Consider the following 21668-nt stretch of genomic DNA (forward strand, 5'->3'; position numbering starts at 1 on the left):
TCTGTTGGTACATTTTGGTGTTTGCAGCAAGGGCTGCTTGACTCCCAGGGAGCCCCACCCCAGGCCATCATACTCCGATGACAGAGAAGGTTTTGATTTATACCCCCAGGGCCAGAACTGAGAGATCTATGGATCCTGGGATCATGACCTGAGACAAAGACACTTAACGACTGAGCCACCCGGGGAACCGGGCACCGGGCACCGCACAAGAAAACATATTAAATTCAGGTATCACTGGAAAAGAAAAAGGGTTTTATAAACCACAAGGCATCTTTGGTGAGAAAAGCAAACAAAAACCTTTGAGGTTTTTGTCTAATTCTACTGTCTGATTTTCCCCTTATCTGCTCACAGCGTTACAACCTCAAGATGTTGATCTTCGAACGCCATGCCTTTAGGTACATCGATACTGGTGAGGGATTTGAATTGGGTACCTGCTCTCTTTGTTTCAAGTGTCCTAAACATCTTAAAAAGTGCTGTTTGCCACTGAAAGTCACCAAAGCCCTGTAGAGAAATGGCTGATTCCCCAACTGGGAAGGGCAGTCCGCTGGAGCATGAGGCTCATCCTTATGCCAGAGAGTAAAAAGGGTTCAAAGAAATGATGGGCCACATTGTTAAGATGCAAGCAACAGCCTGAAGAGGATCTCCTTACACAAACGGAGTACGATGCAAGTGCCCCAGTGATTAAGTACAGGGATAGAGAAAAAAACCAATGAGGGATTCATTAACTGATAATAAATAGGCCAGAAAAGACATAAGCCACAAACTTAAAAAAAAAAAAAAATTCACACAGTCCCCCATTCTGAAGCACATTATGGTACAAAAAAAATTAAGCATTTTTCCATGAACGTCTATTTGGTAGTAACCACAATATTCACATAAAGGGCTAAGACAAAACATGAAAACTCAAAGAAACCTTGCCTCCAAATACCCCTTCTAGCATCCCAGAGCCTCAGAACACCACCTACTGCCCTCAAAAGCTTCTCTTGGTAGATGGGGAGAAGCTGGTGTGTCTCCTCCATGAGCCCACATATGGACGGCCATCAACACCCCAACGTCCCCATTTCTTAAGGGTCTACTCGAACGGTTCCTCCTCCAGAGGACTCCCCTTCATGCACTGCCTGTACGAAGTTTTATTCCGTATTAAGCACTTAGGACCATCCTCCCCCTCAGTTCCTTGTGAACACACACCTCCAATTTAGTACTTCACTTATAAATGCTCCCAGGCACAGAGCAGTGCTTGGCACTTGGGAAAATGTTGGCTTGAACCCAGTGAAGAGTAAAGGGACATGGGCATACTTAACCATTTCACTCCTTTTCCTCTTCACAGAGCTAGAAAATTCCATCACTTTCTATGGAGAAAACCACCCTCCCTATGCAATTTCCTCTAATTGACATTCAGCCTAGGAGCATAATGATTAGTTTCCAAGGGAGATTCTGCTACAACCAATGCGATAATATTTTAAGGAACTCAGATTTTCACCTATTCTGGTATAAATAGGGAGACTGAAATCAGCTTATGGCTCAGAAAATATAGGAAACTGAAAGCAAAACATTAATGTTGGTGCATTACCAGGACATTTTAGACAAACTGCTATGCAACCCATAACTGATCAACTAAAATAGAAAGTAACACCTCATTGGTGGTTCAAAATGCTCAAAAATGGAGTGAAGATAGTGGACACTTATCACTACCAGACAAACCCAAGAGAAACTACTCTGTGGTTTAAAAAAAAAAAAAAAAAAGTACAGCTAGGGTTTCAGGGTTTGAACCCAGTCTAGCCTCAGAGCTTACATTTTTAACCCCTATGCCAGTGTCAAGTTAAATACCAATTCCCCATTATACACTCCTTCCAGACAGTTCCAACATGAGAGTCTGCATCCAAAATTAAGCCATCAGTTTCTGGAAACACTCAACTCTATTAACAACACTTCACTAAACCTCATTTAATATTAAAAATAAAAGGTTCCATTTCTCCCTGCTGCCACCACCGTTTAATTGCTTTTATCCAGACACTTTCTTCCTGCACTGAAGAGTACTCATCAGGGCTCTTTGCAGAACTACTCTCATCCAGCTCTTATCTGAGGAACTGATAAGGTATTTCTTTCTACCAAATTCAATCATCTTCTTTATCTCACCCCTCCCCTGCCCCAGCTGAAAGCATCACGTTGACATCTTGCAATTGCTAGCCCAAACCAGATAGCAGCTTTTATCTTTCCCTGCGGACACTGACCTATGCTTTTATTAAGTGTAAGCAGGATACTGCTCTACTGAATGCACTTCGGCAACTCACATCATTTTGTTGCAAAAGCATGCTTCCTTGTGAAAGAGCTGGTGGCTTTCCAGGTCATTCCACCTTCCACACAGGACCCTCAACTCCCATTCACAGAGTGCCATTTTCACTGGAGGCATCTGAGCAGTGGATTATCTAATTCTGCCATTATAGACTCAGGTGAATGCTGCACTCCCAAGGCATCGCTGGGGACAAAACAGCATCCGCCACATCCTCCTGATCCTTTATCTTTGAAGTCACTGCCTCCTCCTTCATTTTGGGGAGAAATGGAAGTGTACCCTGCTCCCTGAAAAGAGGGAAGGAAACCCAAGTTTTTAAGTCCTTCTTTGGGGCTCCTGACAGCTCTAAATGAATGGGTAACTGTTTCTATTGGTTTTTAAGTAACTAACCCTGAGTCAGTATGCTACTCAATGAAAATGGGGATCTTGGGAGAGAAGACAGTGCCTGCAGGGTGCAGGAAGAGGGTTGGGGTAAAGGCCTGGGGGAGGCCAAGAAGATATTCTAGACACCAGTATAAACATGACCTCCAGGGCAAACATTTCTCCCCTACTTAGAGTGTAAATGCAAGCATTTTACACCCCCCACCCCACCCCCCCACCCCACCCCCCACCCCCCCACCCCACCCCCCACCCCCCGGCCATTTTCCCACCCACCAAAAAACAGGCCAGTTCACCAGTGTTAGCCAGCGTTTGTAAGCTCCTGGGGTGTTCCTGACTCCGCACTTCATACACTGGCACAAATTAACAGCTGCACAACGAAAGAAGAAGGTACAGGCTTCCCTTGAAAAGAACAATTACGCCTCCAAAGCCAGGCCTGCCCCTATCCTTGGTGGGGCCTGGGGCAAGACTACAAATGAAGCGCCCAACACTTTAAGGTCATCAAGGGAGCCACTGTCACAGAATCCTTCCCCTTGACAAACTGGGCTTTCTATCCACCTGCAAGGCCAGGTACAATTTAGAGTTTGCAGGCCCCTGGGAGTTCTGGGCCAGACACAGGTTGTTTCAACATCCCTACGAGATGGACACAGTCTCTTCCCTCCCCCACCCAGGCTCCGGCTCTCCCCAGGAAGGCCTCAGGGGCACACCTGTAGACCTTCAGCCTGTTATTTCCAAGCTCTTCCAACACCCCAGCACAGCTGCCCTTCGGCCATTCTTCAGGGAGGAGGTCTGCCTCCTTCCCACTGGGAGAAGCCATGGAAGCAGGCTTGGGGCCTTTGGGAAGGGAACCCCATGGGAATCTGGGGTGCAACATGTATTCTGGGTGGGCAGCCCGCTCCACCTGCAGACACCTGTCCCAGTGGGGAGGTGAAGGCCAGACACCCTCACATACACCTTCTAAACCCCCAGAGGTCGGGAGTGGGGAGAGAGATTAAAAAAATAATAATAAAAGGGTTCCTTGGCTCAGGCCTGAAGCCAATATGAACTAAAAGCTTTCTCCATTTTATCCTAACTAGATCAACTTTTTTTAACTGGAAGCATTCTGGAAGGGTGAGTCCTTATTTTCAACATTAATAAACTGTTGTAAGAGGATTCCTGTCTGGAACCGATCAAAGAGTTGGAACACTTCTAGCTGCAAAGATCTGACAGCTAATATCCTGGTGTGAACGAAAAGGCAAATATTTCTCAAACAGCAAATGGATTCAACAGGGTTCCAGAAAGTCAGAAAAGGTGGGATCCTTGCCCTAGGCCATAAGTTGGGGAAGCCTTAACATTTTCTATCTCTTTTGAAAACTTAAGAGCCAGATAAGTAAGTCGTCAAGGCAGCAGGGGCAGCCAAGTCCAAAGGCTAGGCACACGCGGAGTGGAGCAGAGTGAGGAGGGGAGGTTTGGGTCTGCTGGCCAAAGGGGGTCACCAAAGGGAGACGGTTGGGGTCACAGTGGGGTGAGCGGCTAGGGCTTGGACCTCAGCCCCACTAATGACCTAGTATCTGTTTCGTTTTTTTCCCAAAGCAAGTTAACCAATTTTCCAGACCTCCACTTTCAATTCTCCAAAATGGAGAGGTTTCAAGGTTTGCTTGTTACAGCCCAGCGATGCTGTCCCCGACTAAGCACAGTCCGCACTTGGTGAGCGCTCACTCAACCACACTTCTTAAAAACTGAGAGCACAAAGAACAGAGCTAGAGCTGCACCCAAAGATTTTCATCAGGCAGCTCCCCGCCACCTACCCCAACATCCAAGACAGGGCTCCGCAGAAGCTGGGGACAGAAGGATGGGGTTAAGGTTTTAGGGAGCGGAGCCAACAGAGCAGACACTGATCAAATGCTACGTCTCAGCCTGGTTTGGGGTAGGGAAGGGGTGCCTTCGAAAGTCGACCAACTGGAGGGTGCAAAGGACACGTGCGTAAGGCCCCCAAGTTGCCGGCCTCGCAGCCCACCCCCCTCCCCACCCCGGGGAAAGGAAGAAGCCGCGCTACAGCCCGCGCGCTCCAGGCCTAGAAGGGATCAGAGCGAGGGAAGCGGCCGGGGACCGCGGAAAACGCCTGGCGAGCGGGGTCCGGGGGCGTCACAGTCACTCACCCAGCAGCAGCAGCTTGAACTCGCGGCGCGCGTCCTTCTTGTCCCGGCGAAGCTGCCGCTCGATCTCCGCGCTGATGCGCTGCGACTCCTTCTCCTCCGCCGACAAGCAGCAGCAGCCGGCCATGGTGCGCGCTGCACCCGACGGCGCGACGCGGTCCCGGGGCGCCCGGATTCTCCGCGGGCCGCTCGCCCGGCCGATCTGCGACAGGCACCCGCGTTCGGGACAAAAGCAGACAAGGCCGCCTTGACTTTTAGAGTAAGAAGCCTGGCCTCCAGAGGCTCAGTCCCGTCCTCGAGGATGGAGTCGGAGGCGGGGGCGAATTCGGCGCGCTAGCACAGCCGCGCGCCCCGCGGATCCGGGCTCACCAGCCCCACAGCCGGTCGTGGGGAGGAGGAGGGCCAGCCGAGAGGATGGGAGCGCTGCCGGCGCCCGGAAGATGCACACGCCCCTTAGCACGGGAGCCGGACACCCAGTCGCGGGGCGCAGACCACGTGTAAAAAGTTGGGGTGTCGGTGCCGGGGGCGGGAGGTGGTGGCGTGGAGAGCGGGATCTCCCGGTCCTGGAGGTGTCCCGGGCGGGCGACGGGCTCGGCGTGGGTTGGAGGCAGAGGGCCTAGCTAGTCCTTGCCTGGAAAGTTCCGAAAGTGACCGCGGATTAAGACTGAGCGTAAGGGTTCCAGCCGGCGCTAGTGGCTTTAAGTGGCAGAAGGAGGCGGAGCGTCTCAGACCTGCAGCCCTGGCGTCTGCCCGGGTTGGCCTTCGGGGCGCGGCAGCCTGAGGGTGCCTGGGTGCAAAAGGGACCAGCCAGGAGCTAGGGTCGGAGACCCTGGGGGCAGCCCCCCACACCACACGTGCCTCCCTGGCCGCGCAGTCCTTGCAGCCCGAGGGCTGAGTGCCGAGGTGGCGCGCTCTGGCCCGGGGGCCCCGCTTCCTGCCCAGATACGGATTCTGACAGGTGAGCGAGATTTGCCAACTTCAGCCTCAACTCCTCCCAGCTGCGAGGAGAGTGGGACAGAGCCCCGCGTCGCACCAGGGGCGAGGTGGACCTCTCCACCCCCGCCGAAGTGGAGGCTCGCACACCGGCGACACGACCACACACCCCCTGGTTTCCTCGACGGGCTCCTTCCGCTTCCCGGCCGCTGCGGCCCAGCCCAGCCCCGGTTCGGCCTGAGCCCTTGGGCCGCTGGGCAGCCTGCCTGTAAGGTGCGCCTGAACTTGACCCTGCAGGCAGCTGCCACGGGGTTCAATTAAATAGGAGAACGCCAGAGCGGAGAGTAAATACCCTCTCGGCCCCTTCCTCGGGCACCTGGTGAGGAGGGCTGGGCTTGGGGAAAATGGAAAATGGCTGGCTACTTTGCATTTTATGAGGGGAAAGACTCCAGCTCCGCAGAGAGGGCTGACACGCTGTGGCCCAGCCCTGACCGTCGCCGCCTTAGCAAAGGTGCGCCCGCACCTCCACGTTGACCCCCTGCCCGCCTCCTGGAACGTCGGGAGCCTGTTCGAGCCTCGTCCTAAAAACTTAAAACTTGGGGCGCCTGGGTGGCTCAATGGTTTAAAGCCTCTGCCTTCGGCTCAGATCATGATCCCAGAGTCATGAGATCGAGCCCCGCGTCTCGCTCTCTGCTCGGCGGGGAGCCTGCTTCCTCCTCTCTCTCTCTCTCTCTCTCTCTGCCTGCCTCTCTGCATACTTGTAATCTATCTCTCTGTCAAATAAATAAATAAAATCTTAAAAAAAAAGAAAGATAAAAAAAGACCTTAAAACTTAAGCAACTCTTCGTATTCAAATGCTACAATAGAAGGCATATGACAACTTGTGACTTTTGTCTCTCGTGGAAATAGGTTTTAAATCAGAGCACAGAGAGGTCGACGGGAAACGCAGAACGAGGAAGGTGGAGGGAGGGATCCCGTCGTCCACAGCAATGAATGTTTTTTCCTTCTCGGTCTCGAGTTACTGGATGCCGGTAAACACTTGATGGCGTTAGGCAATTAGCTAATGCCTCCTCTGTTAAGAGAAGGCGTTAAGTGCCTTTCATAGGAGTGACCTATCCTCCATCCGTTTAAACTGAGGAGCGAATTGAGTGGAAAGGGTGGTATTTGTCATTATATAAGAAACTTGGCATTGTGATGCTATCTAGCTTCAAGCTTTTATGATTTATTTTATGGTTTCAAGAATGGGAATGAATCGGGCATTGAAAATGAATGTGCTCCCATTCTTCAGCGGCATAAACTGCCCTGCAGGCATAAACTGACACTAACAGTGACCCCTGCAGGAAACCTGGACATGTCTCATCGGATCCTTGCCCAATTAATCACACTCGTCTCCCTTAGCTCTTATAGATAAATTTACAACTTAAGACCTCTTAAGCCAAGAGCATCACCATTATTGTTACTTTTTTAAAAAATATTTTATTTATTCATTGGACAGACAGAGATCACAAGTAGGCAGAGAAGCAGGCAGAGAGAGGAGGAAGCAGGCTCCCCGCTGAGCAGAGAGCCGGATGTGGGGCTCCATCCCAGGACCCTGGGATCATGACCTGAGCCGAAAGCAGAGGCTTTAACCCACTGAGCCACCCAGGTGCCCCACCATTATTGTTACTTTTAAATGATTACAATCATATGTGTTTTAAATGATTAAAATGATGACGTGATTTAAGTGATATAAAAGGGCTAATTTGAAGTCTAGGTTAGCTGGAACGACTGACCTGTTGGGCCCAATGTTGCTAAATTCCAAAAAGATATGAGACCTGTTGCTTCTAGCAAATCTGAAAAACGTCCCTGAGCTGGTCAGCTTGGCAGTATGGGTCAGAAGTCTTAAATGTGTCCACCTGCTTTGACCAGTTAGTAATTCTTTCCTTTAGAAATAATCAGAGGGAAGTCATAATTTACATACAAAAGTGTGCTTCCAATAACAATAACCCAAAACAACCTGAATGCCCAACAACAGGGCATGAGATATACATACATAAGAGATGGTACATATATACAATGAGATATTATTTGAAAATGTAACATATGAATACCAAGTAAAGATTTGGAGGGAAACCTCATAATATATTGAGTGACAAAGTCGAGATACAAAAATATCAACAGTATGATACAAATTTGATTATGTAACAAATTTGTTATGGAAATAGGCATACACACTTTTAAGAGATCAAAGCAGCATCTACAAGCAAGGTAAGTCACTCCAAGTCATGTCTTTTTGGTTGATTAATGATTCTCTGGTGTAAAATTGTTAGGGGGTAGCTCATATAAAGTTATCAAGCCCCCTCTTTCTTCAACTGCAAAATGAGAGGGATGTACCAGAATAAGCTCCCAACTCTGACATTCAATTATTTCTTCGGTGATTTTCACACTTAGAAGATAGTATGAAAAATAATAATAAACTGAAATTTGTTATTGAGCAATAGTAACTAGCAAGAACTACAAAATGAGAATATCACAAGACAGTTGTTTTTATGTCTATTTTTATTAATGTCTCTATTTTCTTGATCTTTAGGATCTGGGAGCCGGATGAGAATAAGTTACTGAAGCATTCATGACATCTTTCCAGGAAGAGGTAATTTGGGAAAGAGGCCTTAGTAAAAGAGGATATTTGTTTGCCTGCTTTATTCCCAAGGTACTACAATTCCATTCCATCCCCGTTGCAGATGAGAGCACAGCGTGGACTTGAATTTCAACTATCTGGCAAGTGCTGGGTACATAGATGAACTATGTGTCTGGGAGTCCTCTGAATGTCCGCTGATTCCACGCCAGACCCCGGACCTGGGCCATTTCAGGTACAATTCCAGACTTCAGTTAGGCTCTAAGTCTAGTAGAAGGGAGTTAAGACCCAGCCCCTGAAATCTGAACCCATGCCTCCTTGCTCCCTCCCAGAGAGTGGACAGTGAAAGCATGGAGTCACTGGGGTGCCTGTCTGCGGCCCTCAGATGTGCAGAGTGGGCTCCTCAGCTAATCTCCCACTTCAGCTAAGCCTCATTCACCTCCTGTCACTCTCCTGGAACTCCAGACAAATGTAACTACGCGTTCTTCCACCTCCATGCCCTGACGTCTGCAATTTCCTCTTCCGGGAAGGCCAGCGCTCTTTCCAGGAAAAGTTTGGGACTTTCTCTCCTAAACACATCACCTTGGAGAACCCATCTCCGCCCCTTGTCAGGTGGACCCTTCTTTCTCTCCTGCTGGAGAAACCTTCTATGTCCTTCTCTCCCAACTTCTCCCTCTATTACACTTGTTCGATTTTTCTCCTAATGAGTTACTCTGTAGGTAGAGAGGTTTTCTTGTTCATCCTCTTATTTCTAAATGAATGAGTCAATTGAATAAAGTTGAAATCAAAAAGAATTTGCCTGATATAAGAAAAAGAAACTAGAAGAGAGAAAAGGAGGCTCTTGTAGTCAAAGAGAGTGAAAAACCAATCAGTAAGTCCATAAGAATCCATGTAACATTTAGGAAACACTTGTGTATTAGTAAAGTGACACCAGCTTGCGTGCTTAGAGGAAATGACTGCCTGGTATCTATCTAATTCAGAACTTCAAGGAACTGTGCTAATAGAAGGCTGGAAAGGTGCCGTTCTCTTTGACAAATGTAGCAGCTTAGAATTTTAACAAGTAATCTAGAGTAAAAATATGACCTTGAAGTTCACAAAGCTAAAATAGCACTAATTCTAATGGACGTATGCCGCTTACTACTCTTTGGCAGTGTTTTTCAAACTTCAGTTGTGACTCATCCCTGGTTTATGACCCACATTTTTTTTTAAAAGAAAATACAATAGAAATAGAATATATCAAAATATGTTGCTGTGTGTTATTGCATGAAATTTTTGTTTCAGTTGTATATGTGAGTATTAACTTTTTAAAAAGATTTTATTTATATATTTATTTATTTATTTATTTATGAGAGAGAGGAGGGACGAAAGGAGAGAGAGAGGGACAGAATCTCGAGAAGATTCCACACTGAGTGCAGAGCCCAATGTGGGGCTCAGTCTCAAGACCCTGAGATCATGACCTGAGCCAGATGGCTTAACCAACTGTGTTACCCAGGTGCCCCTACATGAGTATTAACTCTTAAGCAGACCAGTTATCAGTGGGGTTTGTCTATAACCAAGAAGGGTGGTCTAAATGATTCTCAATTTTATGACTCATTTTTTCAAAGTTTCTAATTTTTCATTCAATTTTCTGAGCCCATTGTGTTCTCTGTAATGTTTTAAGTCTTTCTCTCCACCCTATACTTTTCCCCTACCCCCGACCCAACCACCTCTTCTTTCAGATGGATATGATAGTTAAGAGTCAATGGAGTCATGATGATTTTTTGGATGAATGGGTGATAATTATAGTGGGTGGATGGGTGTATTCAATATCTATGTTTCTAAGGCAGCCAACGTGTCCACGCGTTACTCCAAAATATTCCCTGCCTGAGAACCAGAGACTGTTTATTATATGACTTCTTTTTTTTAAGATTTTTAATTTATTCATTAGAGAGAGAAAGTGAGCATGAGCTGGGGGAGGGGCAGAGAGAGAAGCAGACTCCCCACTAAGCAGGGAGCCCAACATGGGGCTAGAGCTCAGGACCCTGGGATCATGACCTGAGCCAAAGCAGATGCTTAAATATCTGAGCCACTCAAGTGCCCCGTTTATTATATAACTTCTATGGAAAGGCTAGAATCAGTAACAAGGAAACCTGCCTTCAAACACGGAGAGTAGGCAGCAATCGCTACTGTTTGCTTTTGAACATGACTTTTGGCATGGCAGTAAGGTATCTCAAAAATTTAAGGAGTTAAAAAAAAACCCTTTAAAATGAGAAGTTCAGAGATTTATATTTTGCTTGTTTTCCTCTTTGCATAAATGTCTCTCTCCCCTTATATCACTCTCCTCCTGCATGAACCCATGTTAACAACCTAGTAGGCTTTCTTCTCCATTTTTTTATACTCTTGTACTCCTAGATAAGGATAAACACACTCATAAACATATATAAACTTTCACAGGAATTTGGCATCATTAGTTTACATATGAGGCTATGGACTCTATATTTTGCTTTTCTCATCCATCAGTACCTTGTTGGGAATCTGAGTAAACTGCTTCCCCCTGACTCTGTCATTCATACCTTCATATATTGTATTCCATTGTGTGAAAGGACTGTATTTTATTCAGCTTTTCCCCCCTGAAGGGCACTGGTTTTTATGTCTGATCTTTGGCTACCAAAAAAGAATGCTGTCATAGCATCTTTGTATATAAATCCTCGTGCACCGGGACTTTTATTTCCCTGGGATAGATTCCCAAGGAAAAGACTGCCGAATTGAAGGGTACATACATTTTTTTATTTTTAATAGATGTAGCCAGATTCCTTTCCAGAAAGACTAAAACAATTCACATGTCCGCCAAAAATAAGAATATCCGTGTCTCTACCAGCAGTAAATATCATCACTCACTAATTTTTGGCAGCTTGAAGGGATTCAAATAATAATGAAGTGTTGCTTTCTTTGTGTTTCCCTGGCTACTCATAAATCTGTACATTTCTTCATAGTCTGTTACCATTTGTATTTGGTACCCCGTGAGTTTTCTGTTTATGTCTTTTGCTCATTTTTTTAAATTGGGTCATTTGTCTTTTCCTTGACAATCTGGAAGATGATATATCTTCAATATTGCCTATCGACTTCTTGTCATCTGAATTACAAATTTTCAAATGTATTATTTGCCCTTTATCATTTTAAATGGAATCTTTTCCCATAGAAAAGATTTTATTTTTACATATCCAAATATTTCTTCTCTTGCATAGCTTCTGGAATTCCAGTCTTTGTAAAAAGTTCTCCTCGTTTCTTTTTAAAAAAATTTTTTTAAGATATTTAAAAATTTATTCGATTTTTTAAAATTTATGCAGGGAGGGGAGAGACATAGGGAGAAGCAGACTCCCTGCTGAGCAGGAAGCCTGACAGGGGGCTCGGTCTGGGGACCCCCAGATCATGACCTGAGTAGAAGGCAGTTGCTTAATAGACTGAGCCTTCCAGGTGCCCCTCCCTATTTCTAGAATGTACATGCACTATCTTAGAATATTTTAAAAGCACTTTTCATTTTTTTTATTTTTAACACTTAAATATTTAATCCATCTGGTGTTAATTTTTATAAAATGTGTAAGATAGGAGACTAATTCTATTTTCTTTCAAATGGATAGCCAGTTGTACGAACGTCATTTACTGGATATTTCATCCTTTTCCCAATTAACTGAACTTCAGTCTTTGTATGACAGTCTCATAGTGACTGAAATTCATTTCTCTGAGTCTCTACTTCTCCAGTAAACTATTTATTCCTATACTGAGGCCATCTTGATATGATTATAGGTGCTCTGAGGAGTATCTTGGTATCTGATAGGACATAACACCCCAGCATTATCAAACTCCTCTGAGTTGTAGTCAAACATTTGTTTTTCTGTAAGAAGTTTAATATCAGGGGTGCCTGGGTGGCTCAGTGGGTTAAAGCCTCTGCCTTCGGCTCAAGTCATGATCCCAGAGTCCTGGGATCGAGCCCCGCATCGGGCTCTCTGCTCCACAGGGAGCCTGCTTCCTCCTCTCTCTCTGCCTGCCTCTCTGCCTACTTGTGATCCCTGTCTGTCAAATAAATAAATAAAATCTTTAAAAAAAAAAAAAAGGAAGTTTAGTATCATTTGCCACTGGCTTCTCCCCTTAACTTCCTAGCTTAACCTTAACCTTCCTCTGCCTTCCCGATGCATTGGTGTGGCTATCTAATAGACATCTCAAAATAATAAGTCCGAAACTAAATCCTGAATTTGTTTTCCAAAACTTACCTCCTTGCTATCTCAGCACTACCAAATATCCAGCTGACTGCCTCTTTGCCCCACCTCCCACACCTTCATCTTAGCCAGTATAGACTCCTCCTTTAAACCACATTCAAATTTATTTTGGAACTGTTGTATGCAACCACCAGCTTTCACACTGAGCAGCTCCTGGGATGTCACACACTAAATCTTGGTGAATGAGGCTCCCTGTTATGTCACATGTGGCCCTCTGGGTATGTTCATTTCTTTTTTTTTTCTTTCTTTTTTTTTTTTTTAAGATTTTTATTTATTTATTTGACAGACAGAGATCACAGGTAGGCAGAGAGGCAGTCAGAGAGAGAGGGGGAAGCAGGCTCCCCGCTGAGCAGAGAGCCCGATGTGGGGCTCGATCCCAGAACCCTGAGACCATGACCCGAGCCGAAGGTAGAGGCTTTAACCCACTGAGCCACCCAGGCGCCCCCGGGTATGTTCATTTCTATTTTTGCTGCTACCCCTTCTGTCCAAGCCAACAACAGGACCTCTCATGAGCTAAAACAAGAGCTCTGCCATTGGTCTTCTTACTTCCATTCTTGACACTCTGAGATCCACTTACCAAAGGATAAGACAGCCAGGATGAGTTTTTAGAATCCCCCAATGTATCCCTCTATTCCCTAGATTAAAATCCTCCAATAGATTCTCACCAGAGTTTAAACTAAAATCTTGTTCTAGACCATGAGGACCTACACAGTAGGGTCACTGCCGACCTCTCTAACTTTATATCCCAATATTCTCCCTCTTTTCAAATATACTCCAGTCATACCTGTACCTCAGGGCCTTTGCACTATCTGCTCTTTGCCAGATCATTCACTTGATATCATCATACTCTTGTACTCTTCCATGGTAGTGGCATTTGTTGCTACCTGATTTTTCCTGTTTCCTTCCTTCTTTGTTTATCATTTTCTCCCAGAAAAATGAAAGTAAGCTCCCCGAGAAGAGGGATAGTGATTGTGTTCTCCATCACTGCATCCCAGGGTCTAGATTAGGGGAAGATTTATAATCATAAAATTGTAACCCCCAAAATTTGTACCGCTGAACTCCATTCAGATCCCATTCTGAAGGAGGAAGTCAGCAATATGGGACTTGAGATTTCTTTTGTTTTTTAATAGAGAGGAAGGTGGGGAGGGGCAGAGGAAGAGGAGAGAATCTTAAGCAGGCTCCATACCCAACGCAGAGCCTGACACAGGCTGGATCTCACAACCCTGCGATCATGACTTAAGCCAAAATCAAGAGTCAGATGTTTAACCAACTGAACCACCCAGGCACCCTGGGATTTGGGATTTTTGATTTACCTGTTTTATACCACATTACCTAATAGCAAGTCAAACAAAATACCCCCGAGGATGCTTGATTGGTGGACGTAGGATTCTGCTTGTGTTTTCAAGGTTAATTGCAAGTCACAGAGACCCAATGTAAGTGGATAAAACAGAATTTATTGGCTTTTAGGGTTGAGAAGTTCAGGGATGATCTTGATTTTAAGCTCTGCGAAATCTCAGGGCTGAAGTGAAGTCCTATGGAAGCCATGTAGTGCTTCATTCATTTGTTGAATGAATGAATTAATGACACCTACCTCACTGGATTGTTGTGAAGATTAGAAGAGATAATACATACAAAGCCTTTGACTCCTTGCCTGAAACTAGTAAGAACTCATCAGGAGTATGTAGTAAAATTTTTTTTTTTAAATATCATCATCCTCAAAGACTTTGTTTTCAACACAATAGATGCATTCATGATTACTTTTGTACTATGGGGAAAAGGAAGACTTTGCACTTTGCATAGTCATTGGGAATGACTTGGACTGTCTAGGAGTACCAGCAGATGGGAATCAGGTTACAAGGCTTCCCAGAAGAGGCAGAGAAGTAGATTAACCCTGCAGGGCTTCTCTGGTCCAGATGGGAATTCGGCGCTGAATGCTCTTGAAAATACGTGTTGATTTTATTTTTTATTTTTTTATTTTTTTAAATGTATTTGTTTGACAGGCAGATCACAAGTAGGCAGAGAGGTAGGCAGAGAGAGAGAGGATGAAGCAGTCTCCCTGCTGAGCAGAGAGCCCAATATGGGGCTCGATCCCAGGATCATGACCTGAGCTGAAGGCAGAGGTTTTAACCCACCGAGCCACCCAGGCGTTGATTTTAAATATCTGAATCAAATATGCAGTTTTTTAAAGGCCATCATGTATGCAACAAACATCAGAAGGGGCTCCAAGTTCTTCTCTCCTAAATGTTGTATGCATGTAGTATTTTTCTTCTTGATTTTAAACTCTATAAACTTGGCCAAATTAGTTAGAAATATAGACTCGCAGAAAAGAAAAATATAGTTGCTTTCTCTCTTCTTAGGTATCTGAGTCACTCCTTGATAAATGGAAAATAAATGGAAGTCCATCCACTCCCTTTTTAATGTCACTGTGGTGGGTTAAACATGGCCAGGAATTTGGGGAAGCACCTTCCTTCAAGAAGTGAGACATTAATTCCCTCCTCTTAAAGCCAGACAAGCTATGTATGTGGCTGTTTGGACTGGTGCATTGTTGTAGAAATGACACTGTAACATTTTGCAAGCCCCGGCCACTAAGAGACTAGCAAATTCCATTTCCCATCTTGAATCACATTCCCTAAGCTGCTTCATAAACATCTGGAGAGATCATCTGGAGAGACCCTGAGACTACTGAGTTCCTCCCTGAGGCTCTCCTGCCCAGCCCAGCTTGACCCCTGTCCGTACCACGTAGAGCAGAAGAGCCAATAGCCAAGCCCACCCTAACTGCTGGCCCACAGAGCCTGATAAAAAGTAAAAAGGTGGTTGTTTCAAGTGGTTAAGTTTTGAGGTAGTTTACTCAGCAGCATAGGTAACCTGAACCTTCTAGCAATATTTGTATAGAGAGCAACAGTTAGTAACCTGATAAATCCGAGCTGATACATGTCCAAGAGAGCTTCACCCAACTAGCCATAGGAAGCTCCTTGAAGCAGGTTGGACATCACAGAAAGAGTGGTTTGGCGTCCAGGAAAAGCTGAATGACAACAGTTTCCACTTTGGGGAGAGTTTGTCTCTTTCTTCTGAGTAGATAGCATATGCAGGAGCTACTGTGTTCGCCAGGGTGTGGGGTACCCGGCACGCACAAGCAATCCAAAGACATTTGATGCTCAGACTCCTACACTGGCCTTCTGAGCCCCTGCTGTGTATGAAGCCCTGAGATAATGATAACTGGGAGAAGCAAGACTTACCCTCATGGAGCTCATCATCTACCGGGAAAATATCCAGAATTATTTGCTAATGATATAGGAGGGCAGAGCTGCAGTGGGAAGGAAAGCCTACCTCATCCTAAAATTGTGCTCCTGAACTCTGTCCAATCCCGTTCCCATGATCAAGTGAAGTCTCCGAAAAATGAGCACATTGGAGTGCCTGGTATGTAAATATAGATAGAGATATATATATAAGGTTTGTGACTTGGTATTTGTTTGTCCATACTACATTATAGAATACCAAGGAAAACAACATGCCCCTGAGGACCTTTGATTTGTGGAAGCAGCAGAGGGCTGGTATGAGCTGACAAGGTAAACACGGAACTGACCCGCACTAAAGACTCAGAAGTTCAGGGATCATCTTGATTTTAGCCTTTGCTCAATCCAGATGCTCAAGTGTGCCAAGAAAGCTGTCTCCTTCCATGTTTTTGGCTAGATTTTCCTCTACATTCTACTCCTAGCATGGTGGCTAGAAACTCCATGCTTACCCATATTTCCTGGCAACCCCAGTAGAAAGAAAACTCCCCCTTCCTGATATTCCAGCAAAAATTCCAAGGTTGAGTGTGAATAACTGAGCTTGAATCCATTACTCCTCCCTGAACTGATTCAGTATGTCTCCGGGAAAAAAACACTCTCTCTGACCAGTTCAAGATCGTGTATCCACCCTTTCAAGGGTAAAGTTAGTCACACATTTTATTTAGCCCAGTATATTAAAAAATGTTATCATTTGGGCGCCTGGGTGGCTCAGTGGGTTAAGCCGCTGCCTTCGGCTCAGGTCATGATCTCAGGGTCCTGGGATCGAGTCCCGCATCGGGCTCTCTGCTCAGCAGGGAGCCTGCTTCCTCCTCTCTCTCTCTCTGCCTGCCTCTCTGCCTACTTGTGATCTCTCTCTGTCAAATAAATAAATAAAATCTTTAAAAATAAATAAATAAATAAATAAAAAATATTATCATTTGTTCAATATTAAAATTACTAATGAATTTTCTATTCATATTAAACTGGAGTTTGCAGAATGTATTTTATGCTTCCAACTATCTCCATTTGGATCAGCCTCATTTCAAGGATTCCTCAAGTATTGGGCTGGGCAATACTAAAGACTTATTTTTTATTTTTTAAAAATTTTATTTATTTATTGTGAGAGAAATTGAGAGCAGGAGCAGGGGGGAGGGGCGAGGAGAGGGAGAAGCAGAGCACCCCCCCCCGCTGCCCACCCCCCCCCACCCCGAGCAGGGAACCCAACACAGGACCCTGGGATCATGACCTGAGCTGAAGGCAGATAGATGCTTAACCAATTGAGCCACCCAGGCGCCCCAGTTCTAAGGATTTATTGTGGTGTAAGAGGAATGGAATGGAATAGGATGGAAGGCAGTGGAACAGAAAAGAAGAATAGGGGGAAAGGCAACTTGGAACAAGTAAGGGAAGAAAAATCTGTCTTCCTGTGGTTCTGGAGCCCAGTGGAAAAATATCTGGAAGTTGGTGTGTCTTCTTAGGAGAGGTACAGCATAAGCCACTGGAGCAGGAGTGGCCTTGAGGCAGGGCTGAGGGGACCTAGCAGGGGGACACCAGCATGAAACACAGGACTTCCAATCAGAGAAAGGAATCTGGGCATCTCAGTGAATGCTGAGGCGAGACACCTTGTCCCAGGACTGGTTGAGAGGAAGACACCAGGACAGAAGCGGACTTGGACAAATGACAAGCTCAGGCCAGACCACACTGTGACCACCACAGTTGGCAGTTAGCGGAAATGAAAGACAGCTGGTCAGGAATTGACCGAGAAAGATCTGATTTGATTGAGCTTCCTCTGTACTGACTGGTTTGTGGAGGGAGTTTCAAGAAAGAAATGAAGCTTAGATCTAAAATACAAAAGTTATATACCTTGCATATCCGAGATTATTGGCCTGGAAGTATCATTCCTGAAGCAGTCTCCGAAACCCTGTGTGCCTGGCAGTAGAGCCACAGCTCTTTGTCCCTTCAAGCAGGGGACTTTGGTGACCATTCTTTACTCAATAGTGGATTTTACCTTCACACACCCCAAGGGGATATTTGGCCATATGGGAAGACGGTGTTGGGTGCTGCAACCAGGGAGGAGACAGCTATTGTGGGCGGAGGCCAGGAATGCCACTAAACATCCTATAATGGTCAGGTCAGCCCCCACAATAAAGGTTCATCCAGTCCCGACTGCCAGTAGTGTTTACACCCATGGTGAGCATTGAGTAACGTAATAAATTGTCAAATCGATATGTTGTACCCCTGAAACTAATACAATATTGTATGTCAACGATACCTCCATAATAATAGTTATATTAATAGTAACAAAATGCCAGTAGTGCCAAGGCTGAGGAGCCCTGGATTCAGCCAGTTTAAGATACTTAAGAAGCACAAAGAGAGAGGAAAAGGAAGTTCTTTTCTTCTGTGTTGGGGTGACCCCATCATAAAAGAGAAGGCAGTCCTGGGGCTGCGCATAATGGAGTTTCTGTAACACGGAGGAAATGGAATCTTCTGTCAGGGTAGCGAGTCTGAGGACGAGCCACAGGGTGAGTCAGGCCCAGAGGCTGAGGCCCCAAAATGTCTTCCATTTTTCTTCTCCCCTCCCCCTCCTCCCTCTTCTCTCCCTCAACAGACCCCTCAGAGGAAGGTTCCCCCTGACAGAGGTGCGGCTGAGGCAGGATGAAGTGAGGCAGCAGAACCCTGTCATCTGTGTGTCCTCCCGGCGCAGGCGGAGGCAGAGGCCTGCTCTCCCGGGCCCCAGCTGTCTGGTCTCATTTCCACGCAGCAGCGGGTGCCCGGGAGGTGGCTGTGGGGAATGAGCCAGGCGGGACAGTTTTCTCACGCTGCGCCTTTGCTCACACTTGACTCTCCTCTGGAACAGAGCCACTCCAGGGTTGACGAATCACCTGGAGAGCCGGTTCAAGCCCAGACTCCTGGGCTAGCTGCCAGGGTCGGAATCAGCAGGGCCGAGGCGTCCAACATGTCCCAGTGTGCCTGGGATTTTCCACGTTAGCACTGGAAGCCCTGCCTCCCTGGCAAACCCGGATGGCTGGCCACCCCTATAGGGATGGGCCCCAAGATTTTGCCTTTCTACCGTCTCCCAAGGGATGCCAAAGCTACCCTCAGGGGACCCCACTCTGGGCTGCCATAGTGGGTCCAGTGCACCAGGCCCGTGACTCTTGTGTGTACTCCCAGGCCTAGAGCAAATGAAACCAGCTTCGGCAAGGGTTGGCTATAGTGCCTGCTCTCTCCCCATACCAGGCCCCCCGACCCTGAGGCAATCATGGTCACACTTGCTGTTGTAAGGTGACAGGATGCACCTGGGGGATTTTTCCCTCTGACATACTTCGCATTTCCCACAGGGAAGGAATCATAGTGTTGCAGCCTCCCTTGGGAATAAATCCAGGGGGATAGCAAACATATGGAAGATAATAAATCAATTTGTTGAGCAGAAAAAGCTAAACACTTATTGAGTGTTTACCAGGCCTCAAGGACAGTGCTAACCATTTTATAGGGTTTAACCCATGTCATTCAGTGCACAGCTGCTACTGCCCCCATTTTACAGTTAAGGAAAGAAAGGCTCGGAAAATTGATAGGACATGTGCACAGAACCAGAAAGCCATAGAGCTGGGATTCTAACTCCACTGTGATATCAGAGCCCATCCGGTTTTCCATTATGCTCTGCTACCTACAGTGAACCAATAAATACATATGTCTTTGTATAATCAGGTGTAGCGATATTTAGTATTTATTTAGAATATTTTCCAGTTTTTCATGGGAGTCCACGTGCCTGAGCTGTTTGTGTGTTCGACATAGATTCACATCGTCTTTCTGGGAATAATGCAGGGCTGTTTAATTTTTAACTGTGAATCTGCACTGAACACAGATTCACCATTTGCGGTGATTTTTCAGTCCAAGAAAGAATGGGAGATATTCTGAGGGAAAGACATGTTTGCTCAGCACCCATCCACCATTCTGTGAAAATCCAGGGACATCCGTGTAGATTACGAGGGACTAATCCTGCTCTGGATCCATGGATGTGCACAGGACCCAGGACTGCTGCATCTGAACACTCCATCTCCTTACCCACGGGGACTAGGGGTGAGGTGGGCACAGGAGCCAAGCCTGGACACTGAGAACACTCCATCCTTTGACTATAGAGACTGGTTCCTGGGATGCTAAACCAAACCATTCCTGAAACTTCTCTAAGCCATCTGAAAGTCTGTGTTCCCCTTCCTCTGAGATAACAAGTTGGAAAATGTGAAATAACCTTGGGGCTTCTGGTAGCCATCTTTGGAAAGACATGGAACCTCTTTATATGGGTATAGCACCACTATAGATAGAAAATGAGCCATGAGATGAAGAAAAAGAGAGTTCCCTCATGATTAGAACCCTCAATCCAGTTTCCCAGCTACTTGAGCCAGTAAATTTCCTTGTTTGTTTAAGGTAGTGTAGATTGGGTTTCCATCACTTGCAACCAAAAGAATCATGGCTAATAAACCTGACCCGTGAGAAATGAACAGACAGGTCTTAGTGGGTGGGAAAAACCAAATACCTTGGTTTCCAATAATGATTATTTTACAATGCCCTAATATTTTAATACCTACCTACCTTGTTACCTTCTGTAAAAAAGATTAATGATAAATGGCCATCAGACTTCCTACCTTATAAGAAGAAGCTGAACATAGACCAGAGAGTAATCGATATAAATGAGCAAATTGGTCTTTTTAGATTTGGCCTGGGGAGGTGATTTGGTTTGACTATTTGCCTAACTTTCTTTTCTGATTGTGTCTTTAGTTACTAATTAAGGATCTGTGGTCAGATAGGTTTTTAAAAAATGCATTCCTTCGTTAACTTTTTACAGGCTGTGAATTTATAAAATTTTCTGAATACGTAGAAGCATATTTATCTGTTAAACTTTCTCTGAATCAGTTCTTAGAACAAACTTTCTCTCATATGTAGTCAGTTGATTTTTAAAAGCCATCTTCTCAGCACAGTACATGTATCAGGACCACAGAGTTGAATCTGAAGAAATAAAAGAAATCAGGGTATTGCTCATAAGACCGGTCATTCCAGCACTGGCACAGTCGAATTCAGAGAGTAAAAGAATCTGGTAAATGATTATATAATCAAACTAAAAGACTTCTCTTCAATCTGAGTGTGTTTATTTCTGTTTGGATGATTATTTAAGAGTGACATGGTTTCCCTCTGGCCACTGTCTTTATTTTCTTTGGATCTTTATTCATTGTGTATGCCATGTACTGCCTAGGACCCTGAAGTTGCTGAATGTCTTACAAGGAACCAGCTCCAAAGGACCCACTTGCCAGTGCAAACACGTCCGACAGGTTTAGTGACCCTGCTGTGCATATCAGTAGCTGAACCGGCCAAGCCCGGGCTCTTCCTTGGTATACAACCAAGCCCAGTGTTATTTCTGGTTATTTCGTCCTGAATTTTGCTTCCAGGCTCTTTTCCAAACTCCCCTAGCCAAGACTATCAGTCAATTTATGTTCTCTTTCCTTCTTTCACAAATGTTTATTGGGGTCTATGCCTGGGGTTCTAGAAATGAGTAAGTCTCTGTTTCTTTCTTGATGGAGTTTCTGGTCCTTTCAGGAAGACAAGGGTATCAGTGCATTTATAACGTCCCCTGAAAGTGTACTGTGGGCTCTGAGATCATGGAGGAAGGGAGTTCTTTGAGATAGATATTTTCTCTCTTACGTATATTTTCTATGCTAGTGTGCAATTCCCTCCCTTGGAAATGGTCCTTTCTCAAAATGCTTCTAAATAAAAGAAAATATCAGTTCCTAGCTCTATGTGCTGAATAAC

At 45.5% G+C, this 21668-nt stretch overlaps 1 protein-coding gene and 1 long non-coding RNA gene across 3 annotated transcripts in view; one reads left to right on the top strand and one right to left on the bottom strand.

The window, feature by feature from the left end:
• LOC309845946 (guanine nucleotide-binding protein subunit alpha-14) overlaps nucleotides 1-4943 on the bottom strand; it is a 191368-nt gene extending 186425 nt beyond the window's left edge. The window contains exon 1 of the mRNA XM_082694486.1: nucleotides 4807-4943. Coding sequence (XP_082550612.1) covers nucleotides 4807-4930 — 124 coding nt within the window. The 5' untranslated portion in view covers nucleotides 4931-4943. The remainder of the gene's footprint in view (nucleotides 1-4806) is intronic.
• A 702-nt stretch (nucleotides 4944-5645) lies between these two features.
• Nucleotides 5646-20998, top strand: LOC309845953. 2 transcript variants are annotated; one of them, XR_014301611.1, is made up of 5 exons: nucleotides 5646-5761; nucleotides 8306-8365; nucleotides 8457-8585; nucleotides 16094-16169; nucleotides 18478-20998. It is a non-coding gene; the product is annotated as an uncharacterized lncRNA (long non-coding RNA). The 2 variants fall into 2 exon arrangements; XR_014301612.1 differs by lacking the exon at nucleotides 8306-8365 and having other exon boundaries at nucleotides 5674-5761; nucleotides 8426-8585; nucleotides 18478-19573.
• Nucleotides 20999-21668: the final 670 nt, after the last annotated feature.

Source organism: Mustela nivalis (genome assembly GCF_964662115.1).
Source record: "Mustela nivalis genome assembly, chromosome: 13".
NCBI lineage: Eukaryota > Metazoa > Chordata > Mammalia > Carnivora > Mustelidae > Mustela > Mustela nivalis.